The sequence below is a fragment of the Poromitra crassiceps genome (assembly GCF_964638095.1).
Source record: "Poromitra crassiceps genome assembly, chromosome: 4".
Taxonomy (NCBI): domain Eukaryota; kingdom Metazoa; phylum Chordata; class Actinopteri; order Beryciformes; family Melamphaidae; genus Poromitra; species Poromitra crassiceps.
In genome coordinates, this window is record NC_139626.1 from 67,006,454 (window position 1) to 67,032,742 (window position 26,289).

The 26,289-nt window shown below is 41.4% G+C and overlaps 1 protein-coding gene across 1 annotated transcript in view; it reads left to right on the forward strand.

The window, feature by feature from the left end:
• LOC310775917 (NLR family CARD domain-containing protein 3-like) overlaps positions 1-25,909 on the forward strand; it is a gene marked incomplete at both ends in the record, with an annotated part of 84,103 nt that extends 58,194 nt beyond the window's left edge. The window contains 2 exons of the mRNA XM_083636039.1: positions 24,389-24,886; positions 25,896-25,909. Of these exons, the coding sequence (XP_083492165.1) occupies positions 24,389-24,886; positions 25,896-25,909 (512 nt within the window). The remainder of the gene's footprint in view (positions 1-24,388; positions 24,887-25,895) is intronic.
• Between the last annotated feature and the right edge of the window lie 380 nt (positions 25,910-26,289).

The window sequence follows — 26,289 nt, forward strand, 5'->3', positions numbered from 1 at the left end:
CCCTCTCCTCTGTCCTTGTCCTCCTTGACGTGTCTGCTGCCTTCGATACAGTCAACCACCAAATCCTTCTTTCCACTCTGTCTGACCTTGGCATTTCAGGTTCTGCACTCTCCTGGTTTGCTTCCTACCTCTCGAACCGCTCATACTAGGTCTCATGGAGAGGGTCCCTCTCCAGATCCTGTCCTCTTACCACCGATGTCCCTCAGGGCTCAGTCCTGGGCCCCTTACTTTTCCTTCTCTATATCAGATCTCTTGCCTGTGATCTCTTCTCATGGCTTTTGTTATCACTGCTATGCTGATGACACCCAGCTTTTCCTTTCCTTCCCCCCCTCCGACACTCAAATCGAGGCTCGCATCTCTGCATGCCTCAAAGACATTGGCGACTGGATGTCTGCCCACCACCTCAAGCTCAACCTTGGTAAGACAGAGCTACTCTTCCTCCCAGGGAAAGACTGCCCTCTCGCAGATCTCTCCATCTCCATTGACAACACCACTGTACTTCCCTCCCAAACAGCTAAGAACCTTGGGGTGATCCTTGACAACCAGCTGTCTTGCTCAGCCAACATAGCTGCGACAGCACGCTCCTGTAGGTTCTCTCTCTACAACATCTGCAAAATCCATCCCTTTCTCACAAGAGAAGCGACTCAACTCCTGGTCCAGTCTCTTGTCATCTCCCGCCTGGACTACTGCAACGTGCTCCTGGCCGGCCTACCTGCCACTGACATCTGACCGCTTCAGCTCATTCAGAAGGTGCAGCCCGTCTGGTATTCAACCAACCCAAATTCTCTCACGTCACTCCCCTCTTCCAGGACCTCCACTGGCTTCCCATCTCGGCCCGCATCAAATTCAAGACACTGGTACTGGCCTACAGGGCTGTACACCAGTCAGCTCCCCTGTACCTGCAATCTATGGTCAGGTTCCAAACCTCTCAGCGCTCCCTTCGCTCCTCCACCAGTGCAGGTCGCCTCGCCCCTCCTTCGCTACGGGGGCTCAAAAGTCGCTCATCCCGATCTCGACTCTTCTCGTCTCTGGCACCTCAATGGTGGAACGAGCTTCCACCTTCAGTCAGGACAGCTGAATCACTGCCGATCTTTCGGAAAAGACTAAAGACACACCTTTTCAGGCTCCATCTGGGCCCTTCTTGATCTAACTTCGTTCTCTCTCTTTCTAAAAAAAATAAAAAATAAAATAACCTAAACTTGTACCACTAACCTAAACTTGTTCCACTGTTCCTTCAGAAGTTGTAGTTGTCATAGACTGTGCTCCATAGTTGATTGCTCTATTGCTGACAAAAATGTGTTATTATAAGTCGCTTTGGATAAAAGCGTCTGCCAAATGACGTAATGTAATGTAATGTACTGCCTGCCTCCTGACTCATAAGTGTTGCCACACTCGTCTAATAACAGAACACAACGCAGAGGAAAAACACACTGGTTAATTACACCTCCTCTTTCATTCTTCTGAGGCTAACATGTCTTCTACAATAAATCATCTCATATACACTAACATCCATTCACTGTAACATTTGGTAACACTATAAACACTATGACACATAAACACTATACACAATAATACTATGGGGTAATGCTTTATATTAACTCATTGGCTGCCAGCCATTTCTGGAAAACGGACGCTCCCAGTGCCAGCCCTTTCAGAGCGTTTTCAGTGATTCCTCAAGACCCACAGAATATTGTGTGATATTACTATGTAAACACCGAACACGCCCAAAGAACGATGAGACTCTCTTGTATCATCAGCAAAAAAAAGTTTATTTATATCATTTTCCGTTCTTTAGTTATCAGCAGTAGAAGATAGGTTGGTTTCACCCAAAAACAGATGTTTCAAACTAGCACATCACTGACTCTGAAGCTAATATTTTCTGATGTAGTGACACCTCAAATATCTGAACAGTAATTTCCTTTGCCAATCTGTCCATCGAGCCTGCTGTCTGGGTCGGTGTTGTATGGTGCCCTGCGTGCCCCACCCCCCTCAACTGCAAACTCCTCCTCCGTGGGAGTGTCTCTGGTGGCTCTCTGCTGCACGTTTGCTCTGAATTTTCTGCTGCACGTTTCAAAGTGCGCTGCACCCAGCGTCTATTTTCAGACCGCTCCGCCGTTTTTGTGCGCCGGCTCCCAGCGCTCCCAGCTGAGAATAATTTAACTTTTCAGAAAGACGCTGGTGTCGGGTGCTCCTTTTCTGGCAACTAATCATATGGAGAAACTATCGCAACAGAGACAGAAAGGCTCAATTGTGGGAGCAGATTGGCTGCTGTTCACAGGCACAGCTAACGTTAGCTCCAGCATGCATCGGTTTCCGTTTCCCCACGGCTTCTTCTCTGTTTTTTCCTCACCTTTCTCTAATCTGGAGAATACGATAAGCAAGAATTGTCACTTTTTCCCCAAATAAAGTTCGAACGAACTTTAATTGCCCGCAAAATGTTCTAATATATTAAAAGTTTTTTGGTTAATAAAAAAAATATATATATATATATATATATATATATATATATATATATATATATATATTTTTTTTTTTTTTTTTTTTTTTTTGCAGGCCAGGCCACCGGGCATCGGCCCGACGTGTTAGCTTGGACGCTCACAGTCACAACACTGCATCACAAACTTGGCTGCATCCAACTCGAGACAACTTTTCAGACCCTGGAGACAATCTTTCTCAGAAGAGACTAACGCGACAAATCTGGAGACTTTTTCTGACATGGGATTAACATTACCAGCAAGCAGCAGTTGGTTAATTTTGGTTAATTAAATAATAATAATAATAATAATAATAAATATTGCCGCAAGCGGCAATGGTAGGGGGCCTTGTGCAAATTGAACACCTAATAGTCCTTGAGGCAAATTTGAGGAGCACGTTCAGGTGAACATGTGGAAAAAAGTTGCTTGAAAATTGGAGAAACAGCCTGGGAGTTACAAACGTACAAAGTAGTATTCCTTGTAGTGTCCTTCATGTTTATGGTTGCGACAACAACTGTTTACAAATCTAGCAGGCTTACCAGAGCTGCAAACACACAAGTGAAAAGCTATCAATCGCTGCATCTAATCAGCCAGTAACTAATGTAGGCTATCTTCCATTATGTTAGTGTTAGAAGTCAAATGTACTGATAATAGTCCCTGGTCACCAAAGTAATGTTACCCTTTTAGTTTTGTTACAGAGTTGCTGATCGGTTGTCATGTGTCCAGTCAGCCAGAGAAGCTGCTTGGGTAGCATGCTAACTAACGCCTAACGCTAGCATTAGCTCAATTAGCTTGTTGCAACTAGTCCCTAACATTGTCCTAACGTCACCGGGACAAGGTGTTTGTTTTGGCTGGCTGAGGTTAGCCTATAAGTCACAGTTGTTGTGGCTAACAGCCTCCATTCACACTAGGCTATCTCTTCCATTATGTTTTCAAACCCAGCTGGCTGTATATAACTGAACAACCACAAAGTGGTGACACTTACCCGTGGGTTCAGTTCATTGTTTTCTGGACATGTTTCCATGCTACAGTAACACAACAGCAGCTAACAGAACAGACAGGCCTCCCATGCAGACCGCCATTGTACATGAACACAACAGGTTTCCTGCAGGCAGCTGTCAGGGCTGTGAGGGGGCGGGCTCTGGGCGGCCCTGTGAATTTTTTTATTGGTTGGCGACAAGTGACGTAGAAGGAACTCTGATTCACTCTGATTTGCCCTCTCCTGGGGCTCCCACTTGTGGCAGGGAGGGAGAGGAATGACTGTAGTAATTGATTTCATACTTTTACAGATGGAGGAATGACTGTAGTAAGTGATTTCATACTTTTTTTGTCTACATCATTCTCTCTACCCAACATGCAACACTCCTGCTCAGAGTTGCTCTTAAGCTCTATTTATCTGGTCAAATCTCACCGTATTCCTGTTTCCAGTACACTTTTAGCATTTGGTTTTTAATAGAGAAGAGCTGGAGCTGCTCAAAACATACGGTATGCAAATTAGAGCGAGACCATGAGTGATATACCCACTGTGATACAAGTATAGGTGTGTCTGATGCCTACATAATAGCGTGCGTGCGTCAAGTCAAGTTAAAAGTGTCAATACAAGACGTCAGGCTGGCCATAATTCCAATGAATCAGCACTTCCTGCCGCCCTTCAAAATCAAACAATTTAGAAGGTACAGGTACTGAATGCTGCTATAGCGCCCCCTTTTGATCGAATTGCACACAATTTGACACGCATGGTCTGGGATGGTCTCCGAAGACCTCCTGCAAGTTTCGTGAAGATTCCTTTATCGGTAATGAAGTTATGACAATTTAGCTGATAGGCCACGCCCTCTCACAACTTTAACGATCAATATCTCCGAAACTAAAGTAGATTTCAAAAATCCAAAAATCAGCTTGCTCCATAGATGCTTCCTGGCGATTTTGGTGCAAATCGGTGCAACGGTCTAGGAGAAAATGTCAAAAATGTGTTTTCCAAACTTTTCCAAATATCTCAAAATTTTTCCAGACGGACCTTAAGGGTCCTTGAGGCAAATTTGTAGAGCAGGTTCACCTGAATATCTGGGGGAAAAAAGTTTGAAAATCAGACCAACGGCGTGGAAGTTATGGCTTTTAACGTAAAACCGTCGATTATAGCACCACCTTCAGGCCGATTCGAAAAATCTTTCTTGAGCAGCTACCAACCAACAATATCTGTCATTGGGCCAAATTTCAGGTCTCTGCCATTTACCAACTCACGGGAATTTGCGTTGGGGCAGATGAACAGTAATACCGGTTTTACAAAAACAATAGGGTTTCAGCCCCTTCAGGGCTTGAACCCCTAATAATAATAATAATAATAATAATAAAAATAAAAAATCAAACAGGTAAATTATACATTCGAACATGCCCTCCTCCCCCACATTCAAAGTTAAATTCGAATTTCGAATAAAAAGTGACAGCCCTAGTACTACGTTAGATCATGTTTGATCACGCAAGATTTCTGGCTAGGGGGACGAGACTCTAGACTGTCGTAGGACAGATCTTTATGTATGTAGTGTGCTGTATTGGGAATATCGGAGCACACCACACACAATACGATCAAAACTGTTCAATCCATGATTTTTTTATCTAGGGATCTGTAGACCCAGAGAATAAGTATTATGTTCTACCCACATATACTTTCTGTTCAAGTACTTATAGTTTTTAAGATATATTCCACCCAAATACTAGCTTCTCTCAAAATACTTATAGTTTTAAAGGTATATTCCATCCAAATACTACTTCATGTCCAAGTACTTAGGTATGTCTCCGCCAAATACTACTTATGTCTAAGTACTTGTGTTTTAAAGCACAGAATATACTTTCAAAACTATAAGTACTTGGACAGAAAGTAGTATTTGGATGGACTATACCTTCAAAACTATAATACTTGGTCTCCGGCTCTACATATTCATAGTATGGCTAGTACACAAGTACTTAGACATAAGTAGTGATAGAGAATAAAATTCTACATCTCCGCTAAATGTGATAATTAACAGCTTATCTACCAAATAAATTGAAACCAATGAGTCTAGGAAGATGTCTCATAAAAGTATATTTATTACCATACATTCTCTGCAATATGTATATTGTCAGAGGGCTTGAATCTCAATGTACACATGTCTGATCAATGTACAGAGTCAAATATTCAGCAAATGGCCGACAGTCAACATATGCTTTATACTCTAAGGAGAGAGCAGAGAGGAGGAAAGGCAGAGAGGAGGGGGTGATGACTTGACTTGGAGCCTACAGGGCTGCCTGTCTGTATCAGTTGTTATTGGTACACGACGCACTGACCAAGGTCTCAGCAAAGCAGCAGTCCTCTGCTATGGGGCTATGGGTGAGATGTCAGTGTGAGATGTCATGGGCCGGAGCAAAGAGAAGAAATCTCCTGCTTGATAAGCTAGTTATGTGTCTGCACAGTGCAAATATGCAATGACTCATAGCATTAATTATGTGTATGCAATTATAACTTATTGATTAGGAAATGGCATGGAACTTATATTTTTCTCCAACAATCCACCCAATTGTTATGTTCATCAACTATAACAATAATAATAAAAAAATTAAGTTCACTATTCAATATAATGCTTGTATCTGTACTTAATTGTGGGCCAGGGGGGGTTTGAAACATAGGAAACATTAAACACTTGAAAAAAACACAGAATTTTTGATCATTATGCAGTCCAGCGCAGTCTCGATCCATATCACAGCATCTCCATTAAGCCTATTGGGAAGAGAAAAACAAATCTTAGTGATACAATAACAAATATTACGTCACCACTGCGGCTATAATGTAGGAGTGGGCCTGCTTATGTTAACTATATGGTTCAATGCAAACAGTCTAATTAATATCACTATATATATTTTGCATTTAACTTAATATTCAGTGTGTTCCAAATCACACTTAAATCTTTTCCACTTTTGTAAAAGAAGCTTCTTATATAATATATATATAATCTTTCCAGTTTCACTTTATTCAACCCTTCCTGGAAAGGAATCATGTTACCGTGGGGAATATGAATATATATTAAATCTCACGCCCCTAAGGTTTTCGAATCCGTTGAATTTTTTGAAATTGGTTGTTTACTGCCAAAGATATCAACCGAAATCCACTCTGCGTGGGGGGGGGTGGTGGAGGGGAGGGGCGGGTGCGGGGACTCGAAATCCTACATTTCCCACAATGCACTGGGCTCGCGTGGCCTTCGTTTCCACGCCCACCCCTCAGGCATTTGGCTGATATCAAACTCCAGTAGGTGGCGGTAATGCACATATATGCTTGCCAACCGCCATAAGAGTCAAAGAAGAAGAAGAAGAAGAAGGCTTCGACATAAAAATATTATGAGAAGAAGAAAAAATCGAAAATAAAATTGCCTCCAAATTGCACCAAATTTAAACCGAAGTATATATGTCGGGAGATGTCTTTATAAAAAAAATGTCATGCATTTTAAGGCATTTTCCAAGGAGTTACGCGCATCTGATGTTGTAACTATTTAATGTAAAAATGTGTAAAAACGGGTACATTGCTCAGCGTTGATTTCGTTACTTCAACGCACCTACTGCTAGATGTAAAATTTGACGAGCTTTCCAATGCCGCCAGTCCCGTGTCTGTCCGTGCTTCCGTTCCCGAGATATGGTCTCTTTTCAAGGAGCTATGGAAAGCTAACCTAGCTACGGTAGGCTAGGCGGTGGAAAAAGATGGCTGCCTTTTGTTTTTCTTCGAGACCTCTGAAGGGGCGTGGAGGACCAGGTGCTCGACTTCCGCAAGGCGGACTTGGGCCAGATGACGCGAAACGCGTCGGCTGGCTCAAAAAATATGTGAGAGCTGGTTGATATCTCTGGCAGTGAAGAAGCAATTTCAAAAATTTCAACGGATTCGAAAACCTTAGGGGCGTGAGATTTAATATATATTCATATTCCCCACGGTAAAGCCGTCCTTTAAGTAAAATATTTTCAAAGTATTCACAACAACAACAATATTTATCATCATGTGATGACTCTAGTTCATTCATTTATTTGTTTCTGGTGTTGTTGTAATTGTTGTTATTAAAACTATTTAATAGCCCAACTCCATCGCAGTGGTTTATTTCTTTTTTTAGGAACTATTTTATTCTATTTCTTATTTACTTTAATATTGGTTTGTTAGAATATGGAACTGAAACTATCTAAAATGCAAAACATTCATAACATTGATTAATCATATTCATTAAAACATAATCACAGTATCATATAACTGATTATTCTTAAAATGACACTTTAAAACACTTCATTTTATTTAATATTGAAAATAGAAAGAATTTTCTTTACTCTACAAAAAAAACATAGCATAATTAAGCGTACTATCTCTCGTAGTTTACTAAACTATGTCAAGTAGACCTCTCGAACTGTGGATTACAGTACTCAAAGTACAGATTTGTGCTGGTGTGAAGGTTTTCCTGTGACGTACAACCTGTAACTGTAAACATTAGATTTCACAATGTGCCTGTATTTTAGACAAAATAATTTCATCACAAATTATTAGTACAACAAGTACGTACGGTAGATAATGTTTGAGATACTCTGTGAGTACATATTCAATTGTTTACTTTATAATTTGTTTGCAATGAACCTCATAAACAAGATGACTCCTGAGCGGGCATTCACAGCTTACAGCGTGGCAATGAATTGACCCTGTGGACTTGTGGCAATGTGCAATGGGGCGGAGGGCGACCCCAGAAGGTGCTGTGAGTGAGGGCTTTACATGGGGGGCGGGCTAGACCCCAGGCAGTTCACTTGTTTTGGGGATGGCAAGACCCCACTAGATAAAACAGTGAGGGCCAACATTGTTCACATACTCCAAACGCAAACTCAGGACTGTCTGTCCTCAGAGGCCATTGTCTTATTTATAAATACTTTTGAAAACATCTCCAGCGTACTTAAGTGTAAATTTTGCTTATGTGTAAATCATACCAAAAGTTAAATGTTGGTATGCACATTTTAACACATTCACTGCCAGCCGTTTTTTTTTTTACTGTAGGTAGCTTCTGCCAGAGGGTTTTTTTGAGGATTCTGGCTCATCTTTCAACAGCCGAGGATTATTTTCTGTTAGGATTTTGTGAACACAAAATATCTCAAAAGAACTAATAGAATGTGTGCTTTCTCTGTCTAAAAGAGTTAGTTTGTAGAGTTAGTAGTTATGTAGGCATTAGCATTTGAATACAGCATGGTTTCAGCGTCTGAAAATTTAAGCTGAGATAAATGGCTTTTTGTGAAATTCGATAGAACAGTCACTTTAAATTTATTTTTGGCATCAGTAAGACGTCAGACATCTAAACAATAGTTTTGAACAGTAATTTCCTCCATAACAGCAGGAAACTCCCCTCTCCTTCAAACTCCTCCCTCCGTGTGTGTTCTTCTCCTCCCTCCGTGGCTCTGCATGCAGCGGGCGTGTCACAAGCGAGTTGCTGCTGCTGCTGCTGCTGCCTGCCTGTCTGCTGGCGGCCGCTCTGAGTCTGGATGGGCTCGCTCGTTTCTTGGGGTTTCGGCTAGCTTTGATGAAGCTTTTGCGATTCTGGTCTTATTTATGCTGCGTGTTTCAAAGTGTGTTTTGCACCCAGTCTATTTTTGGAACCCCCCACCGTTGTGCGCCACCGTTGTGCACCAGCGTGAACGCGTTTTCGCCTACAGTATGAGAATGAGGCTCGTTCGTTTCTGGGTTTTCGGTTGAGCTCAGCTGGAATGAAGCTGCGTGCGATTCTGGCCTTTCTGTTGGTGTTTCAAAGTGCGTTTCACCCATAATCTATTATGCAAATTTGCAATCCCCCACCGCCAGCACCCAGCGCGAAAACGCTTTCGCTTTCGCCCCATCCATTTTCATGAGAATGGCTTCCTCATGCTGCTGTCTTTGCTTGGCTTTCAATAGTCTGGAGAGCACTGTCGCCACTTAGTGGGTCGGTGGAATGGATTGTACACGTTCGGTGGCTCCCATATTATAATAGGAGATGTAAAAGGGTTAGATCAACGTCCCACCGTCAAAATTTTTTTTTTTTTTTTTAAGACGAGATATCTCGTCAACGGCAGTCAACCGTTGGATTTTTTAAGACGAGATATCTCGTCAACGGCAGTGAACGTGGTAATAATAATATTTCTAATCTTATCCACCCAATTGGTGGTTCATAAATGTGTATTTTTCTGTTTAAGAAAACACTTCAGGTTCAGATTATCTCACACAGGAACTCTTCACCCTTCACACACATTCTATTATGATTTATTTTCAAAATAATAATCAACAGTCTATTTATTACTAATTGGTTGATTCAAATTTGCTTACTTCACTTCTATTGATTCATAACAAATATTTCTTTCATTCAATCACTTTGGTCTCTCAGGGTGTGTTGATACAATCAGCCTGGAGATGTCGCCATAGTCTAGCTTGGCATCGTCTTCCAAATTGTTTTCGCTAGGCTAATGTTTTGGCTAATGTTTTGGCTTAACCTTGTTGGGAGACTGACTGTTCCAAGGGAACATAAACAAATTATTTCAGCCTGTATTGTCCCAAAACAATGGGCCAGCTATAGGGAAGAATGACCATCGTGTTGCTACTTGAGCCACTTGAATCAACAAGATGGCTGTTTGTCCACTCGCTGCTCTCGTTTTTTATATCTACAATCTTTTACGTAATGTCCTCTCTTTCCGCAGTGCTTGCATGTATATCGAAGGCATTTAGGCCGAGGGGCACCCTGTGTGTTGTATTGATTGGGGGGAAACCCAGGCATATTGAAATTAGGCTTTATGCGCGCTGGCATGTGGTTAGCACTTCTGACACCAGATATGAAATGTTGATCGATCTGGTTGGGCAGATGATTTGAGGTTACCAGTATTTGTTGGGCCATATTAAAAACACTTTGTTCGCCGTTTGTGTCAAATATCCCGTCCCTACATAAGTCCGACAGAGCTGCTATAGTCTGATCAAAATCTGCTGTGTGCCAATCTTTTGCAGATATCTTGTAGGCAGTTGCAATCTCGGGACGCAAACAATTCATAAGTATTTGAACCATCAACAAATTTTGTTCCCCCACACCTCCAGAATTATCCCTGTTCATCCGAAATCGCTGTAAAAACTGAAAAGTGTCTTCCTTCAAACCTTGCACACAGGAAATGACTTTACTAAAATCTACTGAGTCTCTGGCTGACTTTTTGATTGATTCCAGACATATTTCTCTTATCCAATCATCCCTGGAATAATTTCCTCCTGTTGTTGCTGCTATCCAATTTCCATTCCCATCTCCCGCTGGAAACGAGAAATTCTTGTGTACACTTTTCCACTCCAGATTGTAAGCCAGTGACAACAATTGTCTCACATCCGGAATCAAGCAGTCATACAAACTTATCATTTGTGCTAGCCAGCTATGGAAAGCAATGGGTCTTTTTAAAGGATCTGGACTGTCCTTAAGCATGCTTAGTGCTTCCTGGGGGGTCCATGGTTTGAGAATGGATGTATTATCACACATTATCTTGGGGGCAATTAGATGAGGATGGTCAGGTTTATCAGTGAGTGACTCTGTGCTGCTAGTGTGAATTTGTTATTCATCAAGGTTAGACTGTATCGCATGTTTAGGGTCAATTTGGTCTGAATCCCTTTTCTCCGAGTCCATTTTTGTCATATCTGGCATGGGAGCCTTATTTTTGTCCCTGTCAGATCAAGGCACTCTCGTTGCGTTGCCTTGGGGAAGCTGATGATGCCTATCAGCAACATGCTTCCAACCCCTTATGCATTCTGTCACATAAGACTCTGACCATTGGAGATTGGGTGACTGTCTGGCTGCAATTTGCATGTATCCAATCTTATCTTTATCAAAAGATCCTCATACAGGCCAGAGGCCTCTAGTACCTTTATTAAGATCATGCATGAAAGGTATCACATAATTTTCTCCTAGTTTTAAACGTACTATGTCAGCACATGAGCCAGGTGGTATGGGAGGGATGTTTTTCTTTTCATGCTGTCTAAGAATGTCTCTCGCCCGCAGACGTTCCGCTTTTCGTAGTTTCCAAGGTTCTGGCTGCCTACTCTCTGACCTATTATCACTCATTTTTACACGTCCCAGAGAGGGGAATCAAACCATTTTTACAGTATGAGACAGGAAAAGAGGGAGAGAGCTGCTTATCTCAATTGTCTTTTTGGGGCTGTGCTCTATGAAAATTGTCAACACTGCTGGTGTACGCATTTGTCTCTCTCTCTCGTAAAACACTCCACTTTGTTGCTTAAGCAAAGCACTGATTTAACTAGTTTACTGTGAATGTCCCATTTTATATAAATGTCTCATTTATTCACATTCAAAACACTTTATATTTCAGTCTTGCATTACGCACCAAGGGTGTTAAAATTGCTTACTTCATTGAGAGAGAGAGAGCTACTGTTTTGTTTATCACTTACTTGTGATCTTGATCTGTGTCCGTGTGTGTGTAAAGTAATTTTCAACACCTTACCTTTTTCGATGTGGGGAATCTGGTGACAGAGGGGGTTGTTCTCCTGCTTGACCAGTTCCGTCCGTGCTTTGGGGCTATTCCTGGAATTACAAACTGGTGACAGATCAATTTGTTCAAGGGACAATTGATTCTGTATTTTGGGATTGGCTAAAATACACTTTTTGCAAACTTCCCATTCAATTTTGCTCCTTTAAAATAGGCTTCTTAAAGGGGCCATATTATGCATTTCTTAATTTTGTATCATATATATGTTGTTACAATCTTGGATGGTCATATTAAACATGGGCTAAGCTTCAAATAAATATGTGAAAGTGTTTTAATGTTACCCCCATGAACCCCCCCTCTCGCCCATGAACTCTCGTAGACGAGATGACATGGATTTATGCCGATTTTGTGCGAGAACCATAGTTCTAGTGACGTCAGTAGGACTTGTTACCATGGTGATGCCAACTTTGCCAAGCTTAGCCCGGGCCCGCGGCGCGAGCGCCCTGCCCCTCCCTTCCCTGTTCTGACATGCCAGTAGACTGCCGCATTTCAATCTAGTATTAAACATACTATTGGTTCATGTTGGAATAAAAACACTGCTTGTATCGATAAATATGCACCATTACTACTACAAAATGAAAAAATAATTTTGAAAAAGACCGAAATAACAACTTAAATCGAGCTCTGTTTAGAGGGGGGAAATCAGCGTCAGGCTGCCTGGAGGAAAACGGCACACCAAAGAAATCGTCACTCCTCGACTTTGAGAGGCTGTGAGGAGTGAGGACGCTGTGTTTGCTCCAGCCAAACACAACGTCCTCTCCGTCTCCCTCTCCCTCTCCCTCTCTCTCCCTCTCTCTCTCTCTCTCCCTCTCTCCCTCTCTGCATGATTGTGGTTTGCAGTGGTTCTCAACGTGGGGTCCGGGTTCTGTCTGAGCAGAGGTTTGCGCAAACAAACTTTCACCCCGCTGCCCGCCTTGAGTATTTCGGAGGGTGGGGGTTCTTAAAGGGACAGGACCTAAAACAAAGCGTTTCAGACAGAGGGTGAACTGAAGGGGGCAGTGAGAGCCAGTACAAGATAAACTGAGTTTTTTAAACTATGAATGATGCAATAAGTTACTCTACTGGAGGCCAACAATAAAATAATAATACATTATATTAGCAAAATATGGGCCCTTTAAGAAATTGTTTTGTTTTACAATGAAATAGCTGCTTCTTTTTTGGTTGCTTGTTACATTTTGTTTGTTACACATTGTGGGAATCTCAAAAAACTTTATCAACCATATTGCTATACAACTATGATTGCTTCCCAGTCTCGCTCGGTGCTCAATATCTCTGGCCGATCCTAGCCAGCGCGCCATGGGGCTACACCCCGACGAGTGAGTGGTAGGTTATGGGGATATCTAAGAAAAAAGGAGCACACAGCTACCTGGTTTAGGCGCACACAGCTTACCTATTTGAGCACACAGCTTCTCTATTTGAGCACACAGCTTCAATCATAGAGTTATCTATTTACAATTATATACAATGTCATTTTGACACACCCACAATATGCAAACATTTCAGATTCTTTTAGATATCAGACGACAGCTCAGTAATGAATTATGAAATGAATTCAGACTTACCCGCTCTGCCGTAGATATCCTGCAAAAGTGACGCCAACTGATAGAGAATAAAATTCTGCATCTCCGCTAAATGTGATAATTAACAGCTTATCTACCAAATAAATTGAAACCAATGAGTCTAGGAAGATGTCTCATAAAAGTATATTCATTACCATACATTCTCTGCAATATGTATATTGTCAGAGGGCTTGAATCTCAATGTACACATGTCTGATCAATGTACAGAGTCAAATATTCAGCAAATGACCGACAGTCAACATATGCTTTATACTCTAAGGAGAGAGCAGAGAGGAGGAAAGGCAGAGAGGAGGGGGTGATGACTTAACTTGGAGCCTACAGGGCTGCCTGTCTGTATCAGTTGTTATTGGTACACGACGCACTGACCAAGGTCTCAGCAAAGCAGCAGTCCTCTGCTATGGGGCTATGGGTGAGATGTCAGTGTGAGATGTCATGGGCCGGAGCAAAGAGAAGAAATCTCCTGCTTGATAAGCTAGTTATGTGTCTGCACAGTGCAAATATGCAATGACTCATAGCATTAATTATGTGTATGCAATTATAACTTATTGATTAGGAAATGGCATGGAACTTATATTTTTCTCCAACAAGTAGTATTTGGCTGAAACATACCTAAGTACTTGGACATGAAGTAGTATTTGGATGGAATATACCTTTAAAACTATACGTACTTGAACAGAAAGTAGTATGTGGATAGAACATAATACTTATTCTCTGGCTCTACAATCCCTAGTATGGCTCTACCAACTAACAGGCTGGTTATCTCAGATGGTAGAGAACCAGACTTACAATGTAACAATCTTGGGGCTGAAGGTTAAAATCTCACCTGGAGCGAGTGTTTGTTTGATAAGGACATCTTTCACTTTATATTAGGGTACACCAAAAGAGTAACAAATGGACAGGTAATGATTCAGTATTCATAAACTACTGAGTATGATGCACCACTTTACAATAGGGTACACAAAAAGACTAACTAATAGACAGATACTAATTAAGTATTCATAAACTACTGAGTACGATGCACCACTTTACAATAGGGTACACAAAAAGAGTAACTAATAGACAGGTAATAATTAAGTAATGAGTAACTAACAATTAACTATACACTCACAAACTGACCATTGACTAACCATTAACTAATGAGTAATGACTCTACTAAGGAACTAACAACTAATCATGAACTAATGATTAACTACTATACTCACAATGTGACCTTAACTAATGATTAACTAATAATTAACTAATAGATTCACGAACTGACATTTATTAATTATTAACGATCGATGAACTACTCTACTCATGGAACTGACCGACTAATCAGTAACTAATGATTAACTACTATATTCACGAGCTGATATTTAGTAATCATTAAGTAATGATTAACTACTCTACTCAGGAACTTAGATACTAATCATTAACTAATGACTACCTACTCATTAACTATGATTAACTAGTCATTGACTAATGACAAATTATTCCTTAGCTACTCATTAACTAACTATTAGTTAATGATTAGTTTACTAGTAACTACTACAGTATTTGTGTACTTTATTGTAAAGTGTTACCCAATGACCCCTATCTATTTTTCAAAAAACGTTCAAGGCATTGATTTTAATTTCTCAAATTCACAATGATAAAATTACAAGGATTTCAATGCCATGTGGGAACCCTGCATGTCCTATACCAAGGAGCAAACAAACTAGTTTGCAACACATCACTCACAAATCTGTATGGACTTGTCAAGCAAAACAAAAGCAATTCCTCCATCAGAAAACAGTCACCATGGAAATGCTATGTCATTATGTTTAACCTGTGTCATTTAACGCTATCTCAGTGCTGTACCTATAGACAACATAAGTTAGCATATAGCTCCAGTATTATGTACCAATATGATTCACATTCACTACTCACCTCCAACTCCCTCTGCAGTCGGAAAAGTCCAAACTCCCCACGTCTACCCTTCCATGACTTCACCCAACAGCGTTTTGCCCGCTTTTTCTTCTTGGTTTCGGCGCAGATGGTGGCGCACATAACCACTATGGCTAGCTCTCTCGCCTCCATGTTGCAGCAAGATCGCGAATAGGCAAAAAATAAAATAAAGTCCTCGACACAGACACTTCACTAATATCGTCGTAACTCAAAAAACAAAAGACAAACAGCCTTCAAAAAATATAGCTACGATGTCGAAAGCTGAAGACTTCCCTAACAAAGCAGCTAACGTTAGCAGCGCTAACAGAGCTAACGCTAGTGTTAGCTTAACAGCGTTAACAAAGAAAGTGTCAATGCTATATATAAAACGCAAGCAATACTAAGTGCCGCCTCAACCACCATAGACTGTGAAGCACAGCTACAACACGATCCCTGGAGTGAAATAATGTAGTCTGAATTATCTGCTGCAGAGCTACTCAAATAACCGCCGCACGGATGGCTGCCTGGCATAGAGAGAGCTTAATTTCCGGGAGGGAGAGCCAAACTCTAACTATCGCTCTGCAAGAGCTCGTGTTTTGGTGGTGTTCAGTTGCAGGGAAACACAATCGGGTAGTGTATTTTGAGCTGTGATTCCAGTCGTGTAATGTATTTCAGTGAGTTTTTCCGTCGCGATAAAAAGTCCAGTCGTGTAGTGTAAACTCCCAGTCTTTTCATAATCACAGTTAAGATTTCAAATCGGCTAGTGTATTTCCTACATTATGTAGGAAATACACTAGATTCTACAACTGGTGAAAAAGGATTTATAATATATTATAAAAGGGTATTTCTAACATCCGTTAGTATACCACACACAGTACTGTATACTACAACTTATATAACAACTGTATATACTACAACTTATATAACAAATGTATACTGTATACTACAACTTATATAACAACTGTATACTGTATACTACAACTTATATAACTACTGTATACTGTATACTACAACTTATATAACTACTGTATACTGTATACTACAACTTATATAACTACTGTATACTGTATACTACAACTTATATAACAACTGTATAATGTATACTACAACTTATATAACTACTGTATACTGTATACTACAACTTATATAACAACTGTATACTGTATACTACAACTTATATAACAACTGTATACTACAACTTATATAACAACTGTATACTGTATACTACAACTTATATAAGAACTGTATACTACAACTTATATAACAACTGTATACTGTATACTACAACTTATATAGCTCACCCGTTTGGAGTCAAATACAGAAAAGGGGGTGATTGATGATCGCCTGCCTATTTAGGGCAGTGGTGAGCGAGAGAGGTGTGTGTGTGTGTGTGTGTGTGTGTGTGTGTGTGTGTGTGCTTGTGTGTGAGTGTGTGTGTGTGTGTGTGTGTGTGTGTGTGTGTGTGTGTGTGTGTGTGTGTGTGTGAAGTAACTAAATATTATATTATTATATAATAATATAGAATATTCAGGTGTCTGTACTTTACTGAGTATTTATTTTTCAGACTTTTTACTTTTACTCCCTACATTTTAATCTACTTTCTACTTCTTACATTTTCAAAACAGGCTTGTTACTTAGTTTTAATGGGGATTTCAGTTCAATGCATGACATGAGGTCTCTGGGTTAAAGGTCCCATTCCGTGCAAAAGCTGTTTTTACTTGTAAATGCATATATACTGCTGCCCTCCCTGTAATGAGTGGTCACAAGCTCAGAACTGCCACAGTTGGATTTGTCCCTATCCAGCTTCCCCCTGCAGTCTCCTTCAAGCCACACCCCCAAACGCTCTGTTCCCCCAGACGGGGTATCGAGACGTCATGATGGTCCTCAAGAATACTGCGCGGGTCTCTCTCACACAAGCTATCTGCACCATTTTGTCTATAGCCACAAACAGGCTCGTAGCTACCATTGAGGATACCGAGGTCATGACCTCGGTATTTTCCACATTTTTTTTTTTTTTTTTTTTTTTTTAAATAGCTCCGGTCCCCAAATCTATTCATCTGTCATTGATGTTTTAATGTGACAGTTGATCGGAAATGCAACAATTTGCTTCCTCTCTGTGTGCTATAGAAGGAAGAGAGATAACTCACAACATTCAGATTTTGCATTGAGGCTAGATTGGGGCTAGACTTTGGGGACAGTTCTATTGAAGTGAATGGGTAAGTAACTCCCCTGTAAGTGATGTTTGTGTAAATGGGCCATTATATTTAATTGAGCAGTATTCTGCCATGTGACCTGTATGCAGAATATAAATTATATTATATGGGGAGACATTTATTTTTGGTATAATTTTAAAGCAACAGCACAGTAAAGAGGATATTAATCTAACATGATTTCTGTAGTTCTTTATAGATCTAGCCTCTTCATTTTGCTTTCAAAGTGCACCAGATTGAAGCATTTTACTTTAAAATGGACAGAATTTTCTATCCGGGGGGGCACAGCCCCCCCTGGGCCCCCACGCGCGCTAAAATTACCTCGGTATTTCTCAAACCCTGGCTACGGGCCTGCCCACAAAATTAACACTTCTAGCTGGAGCGACGCCAACTGTACGTGATCCAGCAACTGCGGAGGTGCATTCAGTAAGTCTAGGCATTTTGAGATGTCCTCTTTAGCGTAGCAACGTTAAGTTAGCGATAGCGTTAGTTGTGGACACAACCCAGCGTGCTGGTCCACAGACGCTCGACAAATTAATCCAGAATCATGTTTTATGGACCAGAGACACACGTTTTTAAGAGGTTACAGCTGCACAAATTGGGACCTTTAAGTTTATGGGAGTTGTCATTTGTGTTCAGATGGATAATCTTCACAAACGAGGACCACGTTTATGACTTTTGAAGCATGAATGCATTTCTTATATATAACAACTGTATACTGTACTACAACTTACATAACAACCGTTACTGTATACTACCACTTATATAACAACTATATACTGTATACTACAACATATATAAGTACTGTATACTGTATACTGTATACTGTATACTACAACTTATATAACAACTGTATACTACCACTTATATAGTCCTAACAACTGTATACTACAACTTACATAACGGTATACTGTATACTACCACTTATATAACAACTGTATACTGTATAGTACAACTTATATAACAACTGTATACTGTATACTACAACTTATATAACTACTGTATACTGTATACTACAACTTATATAACTACTGTATACTGTATACTACAACTTATATAACAACTGTATACTGTACTACAACTTATATAATTACTGTATACTACAACTTATATAACTACTGTATACTGTATACGACAACTTATATAACTACTGTATACTACCACTTATATAGTCCTAACAACTGTATACTGTATACTACAACTTATAAAACGGCTCTCTCAAATCAAGCAATCTGATTGGTTCACAGCCATCGTATAAATCCCGTAACCCACTCTAATAACCCATGGCCATGGGTTATGAGTTGCCATGGCAACTCTCTTACTAAAAGGCAAGAAAAAACAAATGGCGGAGACAGCTGTCAGATCCTTGTGAATCGATCTTCGCTTATAACTTTACTAATACTTCGTAGAAAATTATGTTTTGTACAAGAATAGACGCGGGCTAATGTCTTCTTTGCAAAAAAAAGGCTGTTAACCCCGCATTTAACCCCGCATTTAACCCCGTAACGTTAGTTGGTGTCGGGCTTTCCAGAAAGCTCTCAGCTTCTCAGCAAGCGCTGAGGATGCAGCGCTGCGCTCGAGCTGCGTGTCGGGCTTTCCAGAAAGCTCTCAGCTTCTCAGCAAGCGCCAGGATTGGCCAATGTCAACTTCAGTCTCCAGAACGATCCAATCAAATCACCCGCACGTTCTTGCGGTCCCGCCTTACAGTAGTGTTTCAACTGACTCTACCAGAATGCCATGGCAGTCGGACTTATAGTATTACTATTATTATTATATTATCATACTTGGAAACCGTTTTATAAAAGCAATATAGCACTCGAGCTGCGTGTGTTGTGGCATATATCCCCCTGCTCAGCAGTTATCCCACTCGGCCTGCGGCCTCGTGGGATAACAGCTGATCAGGGGGATATATTTGCCACAACACACTGGCTCTCATGCTATATTGCTTAATTATATAACTGTATACTTAACTACAACTTATGTGAAACAGGACTCAGGTGTTTTAGATCAGAACCTGTTTCTATCAAACTCCCTGTATGCTGCTGAACCAACACAATGAATGTCCATGTGTGGACAATAAAGACATTCTATTCTATTCTATTCTATTCTATTCTATTCTAGTCTAGTCTAGTCTAGTCTAGTCTAGTCTAGTCTACCCTACTCTACTCTACTCTACTCTACTCTACTATTCTATTCTATTCTGCTCTGCTCTGCTCTGCTCTGCATGCCCGGGCATGTAAGACCAAATGGCTTATGCCACCTCATGCCCCCCCCTAACGCTTAGTTCACACAGAGAACCTATGCCTTGCCTTGCCTCAACCCACGCCTAGTCGCCTACGCCTGCAGACCTTGAGCTGGGCGTGAACCTATTACACGCTTTTGCGATCACACCGCACGCCTATGCCACGGTTCCATGTCGCTGTTCCGACCTCCCGCTGGTTCGACCTCCCTCTATTCCGACCTCCCGCTATTCCGACCTCCTGCTGTTCCGACCTCCCGCTAGTCCGACCTACCCTCGACCACCCAATATTCTACAGACATCGCATCGCATCTCTCCTCGCACTCAAGAACATCCTTTCCCAGGCAGGCTGATGTCGCTGTCCATCGGCAGGTAGCGCTGAAATGTTGCCTAAACCAACTGTAAAAAAAACGAATCTTTTATTGTACTGCTTTAACTAATTTCCTCTTCTCTCTTTCTCTCTCTCTCTCTCTCCAGTCCACAGCTGTCCACGTAATCTAACATTATGCCTCCACTCGGGCGTACGGGCCCGGCGGGAGGATGACATGACTGAGGGTGCAGTTATAACTGGGGAGGGGGCTGATATTTGTTTGATAGTAAAACATTAGGTTATATAAACGCCATGCCTATTTCTGCACTTTTGAACCATGCAATAGCCTCTGAAAAGCTAAATAACAACACAAGAAACTAAAGACTACTGTTTCGAAATCAAGTAAAATATGTATTTCACAGCAGTGGTGAAATGAAGGCAGTATTAAACCTGAGTGTCCTTGCACAATGCAAAATGTCGGGAACTGTCTGCACTCTGAGTCTGAACATACAGTAGGTCGGATATGCACAATCATAGAATGAAAGATAGAATGTAGTTGACTACAAATATAAACAAAACCTAAACAAAATGATAGCCGACAGTGCCATGCCAGGGTCATTAAATAGCCTAAATATATAACTAAATAATCTGATCACTAAATAAGTGATCAGATCGCATTGTCTGCTCATGTTGGTGCAGCTCTCTCTCTCCCTCTCTCTCTCTCGCTCTCTCATTGACGTCACTGCACATTTCACTTCTCCGTGGTTTCCATTCTGTGCATATACAATTGAGAAAAAAAAATAGCCTATAGGGCCGAAAGGTCAATTCACCACGAAAAGCAGACTGAACCAAAGTGATGTGTGTCTATCTCTCCTAGCTCCATTCAATTTGAGCACCATGGACAGCAGGGATTCTGCTAGGATTGTTACTGGCTGTGGCCAATGCAACCGGTATCGTTCCAAAAGTCCGGCTTTATAGAATATTTACCAACCCAGTCAAAATGTAGCTATTGAAAAAATATCGATTTAATAATTGTTTACATACATCACATATTTTTTGCTAACGAAATTTACATTTTAAAATCATTTTTGTTGACGTTTATTTCCAAACAATTATCTATGCACTGTGGTCTGTGCTTGCAGTGCAAAGGAGAGCCTCACCACTCATTAATTAATTAATTAGGTTCAGGTTTGAATTTACCCCAGCTGCGTAATTTCTGCATAGGCTACTATAGCCTGATCAACTGGTGCGTTTGTGTGGAGGAAAAGCTGTGCTTATTTTCATCTGTCACGAAAGTTTTATTGGCAGGCTGTGAGTTCCAGTGACAGTCTGTCTGTCTGCCTGTCTGTCAGATTGATAGACTAATACAGTACTAGTCAGTAATCTGCGTGATAATGTTGCTTGACCTTTAAATTCAATTCAGATGGAATTAGACTGAGCTAATTTCGGATCATAGCCTATAGGTTACTTTCAGGTGTCTGTCTCTCTGTCTCTACTCCAGAGCAGAAACGGTCCGCTATAGATTCTTTGTTGCTGTTATTTGTAATAATTATTACAACAATTACAATTATTACTACATTAATGTACAATTATTAGTCTGCATTAATGTAGCCCTAATTTAAAAAAAAAGAGTGTGGGTGGGGCGTCAGAGGATCTTCTGTCAATTGGGTGTTACAGAACAGTTGGTATTGATAATAATAATAATCATAATAATAATAATAATAATAATAGGCTAATAATAGTAATAACATAAAAATAATAACAATGATAATAATAACAATGATGATAATAGTAATACTAATAATAGTAACAACAATAACAATAACACTACCAATAATATAATAATAATAATAATAATAATAATAATAATAATAATAATAATAATAATAAACAATAATTGTAGTAATAATAATAATAATAATAACAACTTACAATAACAACTCTAATAATAATAATAATAATAATAATAATAATAGCCTAATAATAATAATAACAGCTTTCTTTTATTTATTTTTTATTTTTAGGGACAGAGTTCACTCAAAAGGTACATGTCAGCTGGGCTGTGTGTGTGTGTGTGTGTGTGTGTGTGTGTGTGTGTGTGTGTGTGTGCGCGTGCGTGGGCGTGTGTGTGTGTGTGTGTGCGTGCGTGCGTGCGTGCGTGTGTGCGTGCATGTGTGCGTGCGTACCTGCGTGCGTGTGTACAGGTACGTGTGTGTGCATGCGTGTGTGTGTTGTGCGAAACAGCGCCTAAACAGAATTGTCTGCGGCTGTTTCTGTGCGCTTCATGGCATTGATTTACATGTGATTAAAGCTTGGTTGACACAGCCGAATTTATGGCAGTGTAGGTCGGACTAGTGGGAGGTCGGACTAGCGGGAGGTCGTGGCAGGGTCTGACTAGCGGGAGGTCGGACTAGCGGGAAGTCGGACTAGCGCCCGGACCCCTATGCCACGCTGAACCTGAGCCGAGTCACAAGCGCCTCTCCTCTCTCCCGACTGTATTTTTTCATGTGTGGTCCCGAATTATCATAGGTAAAATAAATCGGATATATTTAATGTTCTATTGATGCTGAATATGTATAACCAGGTCTGACTATAGTCGGACATTTTAGAGAGGTGATCTTGCAAGAATATGTGCTGGCACAACAACATTGTCCATCTTGCTTCTTCGGTCGCTGTTCTCTCTCATGAAGATTTGTTTGCAGACAGGGAGAAAGCCCCACGTGATAGCCACCCGTCACTCTCTCTCTCTGCTCAACACTGTTGTAGTAACTCCATTTTATTTTGAAATTCAGTTGACTTTGCCATTTCCCACGGATATTGTCGCGTTTTTCTTTTATGGCTTGACAGAAGAAGCCTGCCTGCACGCGCCTTGTCGGCTTGAAAATAGAACTCACGCCTAAACGATAAAATCGGCAAGGCACAGGCAAGGGGTGGGTACACGTCTTGCCTTGGGTATGAACCCAGCCTTAGGCTGGGTTCACACCGGCGACCCAAGCCTTGCCTACGCCTTGCCTTTACCCACGCTTTTAAATAGGCGTCCGTTTTAGTCAACGGGGCTGTGTACACCGTGCGCCTGAGCGTGAACCCTGCGTGTACCCACGCCTTGCCTGTGCCTTGCCGATTTTATCGTTTAGGCGTGAGTTCTATTTTCAAGCCGACAAGGCACGTGCAGGCAGGCTTCTTCTGTCAAGCCATGAAAGAAAAACGCGACAATATCCGTGGGAAATGGCAAAGTCAACTGAATTTCAAAATAAAATGGAGTTACAACAGTGTTGAGCAGAGAGAGAGAGAGAGAGAGATTGACGGGTGGCTATCACGTGGGGCTTTCTCCCTGTCGGCAAACAAATCTTCATGAGAGAGAATAGTGACCGAAGAAGCAAGATGGACAATGTTGTTGTGCCAGCACATATTCTTGCAAGATCACCTCTCTAAAATGTCCGACTATAGTCAGACCTGGTTATACATATCCAGCATCAATAGAACATTAAATATATCCGATTTATTTTACCTATGATAATTCGGGACCACACATGAAAAAATACAGTCGGGAGAGAGGAGAGGCGCTTGTAACTCGGCTCAGGTTCAGCGTGCAAAGGCGTGCGGTGTGATCGCAAAAACGTGTAATAGGTTCACGCCCAGCTCAAGGTCTGCAGGCGTAGGCGTGGGTTGAGGCAAGGCAAGGCGTAGGTTCTCTGTGTGAACTAAGCGTAAACTCTCTCACACACACACACCAAGGCACAGCAACACACACACACACACACATGCTAAGACACTACCCCCCCCCCCCCCCCCACACACAAACACAAAGGCACAGCAGCAACGCACACACTATGACACAACACAGACTGACACTGCAACACACACACACACACACACACACACACACACACACACACAAAGACACTGTAACACACACACACACACACACACACACACACACTCACACACACACACACACACACACACACACACACACACACATACACATACACACACACACACACACACACACACACACACACACACACACACACACACAGTTGCACTGAGCCCAACACAATGAATGTCCATGTGTGGACAATAAAGACATTCTATTCTATTCTAAGCTGCTGCTGTGTTGTGTCTTGTTGTCTCATCAGATGCCTGTGAACTCACACTAGACCCAAACACAGCACACAGAGAGCTCCTCCTGTCTGAAGACAACAGAAAGGTGATGATGGTGAAAAAGCAGCAGCCATATCCTGCTCACCCAGAGAGATTTGATGGCTGGGCTCAGCTGCTGTGTAGAGATGGTCTGACTGGTCGCTGTTACTGGGAGGTGGAGAGGAAAGGAGGGGTTGGTATAGGAGTGACTTACAGAGGAATCAGAAGGAGAGGAGCGGTTGATGACAGCAGGATTGGATGTAATGAAAAGTCCTGGAGTCTCTCCTGCACTGATGATCGTTACAATTCCTGGCACAATAACAAATGGACAGTCATATCTCCCCCCTCCCACTCTAACAGAGTAGCAGTGTATCTGGACTGGCCTGCTGGGTCTCTGTCCTTCTACAGAGTTTCCTCTGACACACTGATCCACCTCCACACCTTCACCTCCACCTTCACTGAACCACTCTACCCTGTGTTTGGGTTTAACACAGGTGGCTCAGTGTCTCTGTGTCAGATAGAGGAGTGAGAGAGAAACACTCACACTGTGACCAAACACAACTGCTGACATGATGCTTCACTCTGTACAGAAACACACACCGGCCCACCACCTACCTAATATACGGCCCCGAAGAAAAATTGTCTACATTTTAAAGTAAAATGCATCATTCTGGTACACTTTGAGAGCAAAATTAACATGCTAGCTCTATGAAAAACTACACCCACCACATTAATATCCTCTTATGTGCTGTGGCTGTGCAATGAGGAAAAACAATTGTCTATATATTCTTCATACATGTCACTTTATGGTAGAATGCTGCTTGCTTAAAGGAACACTGACGATTTTCAACCAGCTTTGTATGAGATTTGCGACTTAGACAGCAGCACCACTTGCCCAGAAACACTTTCTCTGGTGCTGTCCATGGTGGCGGACAGGGATGGAGAAAGAGATAGGTTCCCTATAGGGCAGTGATTATCAAGCTTTTTCATATTAAGGAGTAAGCTCCCTAATTTAGTCCACATCAGGGCAACAGACCCCCATTTGATTAGATTTTGTCATAGCCACTAGCTCCATTTTACAGTGATGTAAGTCTAGCGCAACAGTCCAAGTTTGATACAGCACTTGACACAATGCGTAGCCTACACCATCCCCAGCCGCAAAACTGCCCAGCGCCACAAGGCACATTGTCACATCATGAAATAAGGCAGTCACAAACACATTCACACCACCACACGCAGACATAAGCATGGCACCCCAGCCAAAACACACAGCACATAGCAACGCAGTCTTAACAAAGCCATGTATATATCAAATATCAATCGCATGTCCTACCAGATCAGAAGCAGACAGTCACATCAGTGCGCTGTTCTCAATAATGCAGTCCGTGTCCAACAAAAAATAAAGTCTCTCCTTTGTGATGGCCATCATCATAAAGGCTTTATCTATACTATAATGACGATAGCGTCTGTCTGTCTCTCTCTCTGTCCTTCGCGTATCTCCAGAACTGTTGGTCTGATCGACTTGAAACTCGGGGAGTGCGCTGATGGCGACCCGACGGAGTACAGTGCCCTGTTTCTGTGCGATTCGGACACGAAACACGTTCGATATTTGAACATTTGTGTTAAGTTCTGCGCTCTTTTCTAAATAAACACAGGGTCGTTAACTAAGTCAACATCAAGTCCTTGAGATTGAATGGGGGGGGTGTTAAGTAAACATGAGAGAGAGGGCAGTATGAAAGGAGGAGAGAACATGTATTTGTAAGCTGAATAAGCAGCATTAATATTCAAGTCGGTCATGAATAAAATCAAGAGGAAATAATCAGTAGAGCTCAGTGATCTTAGTTAAGTGCGATTTAAGAGATTTTTACATGGCTATAATGGTAGGCTATAATGAGTG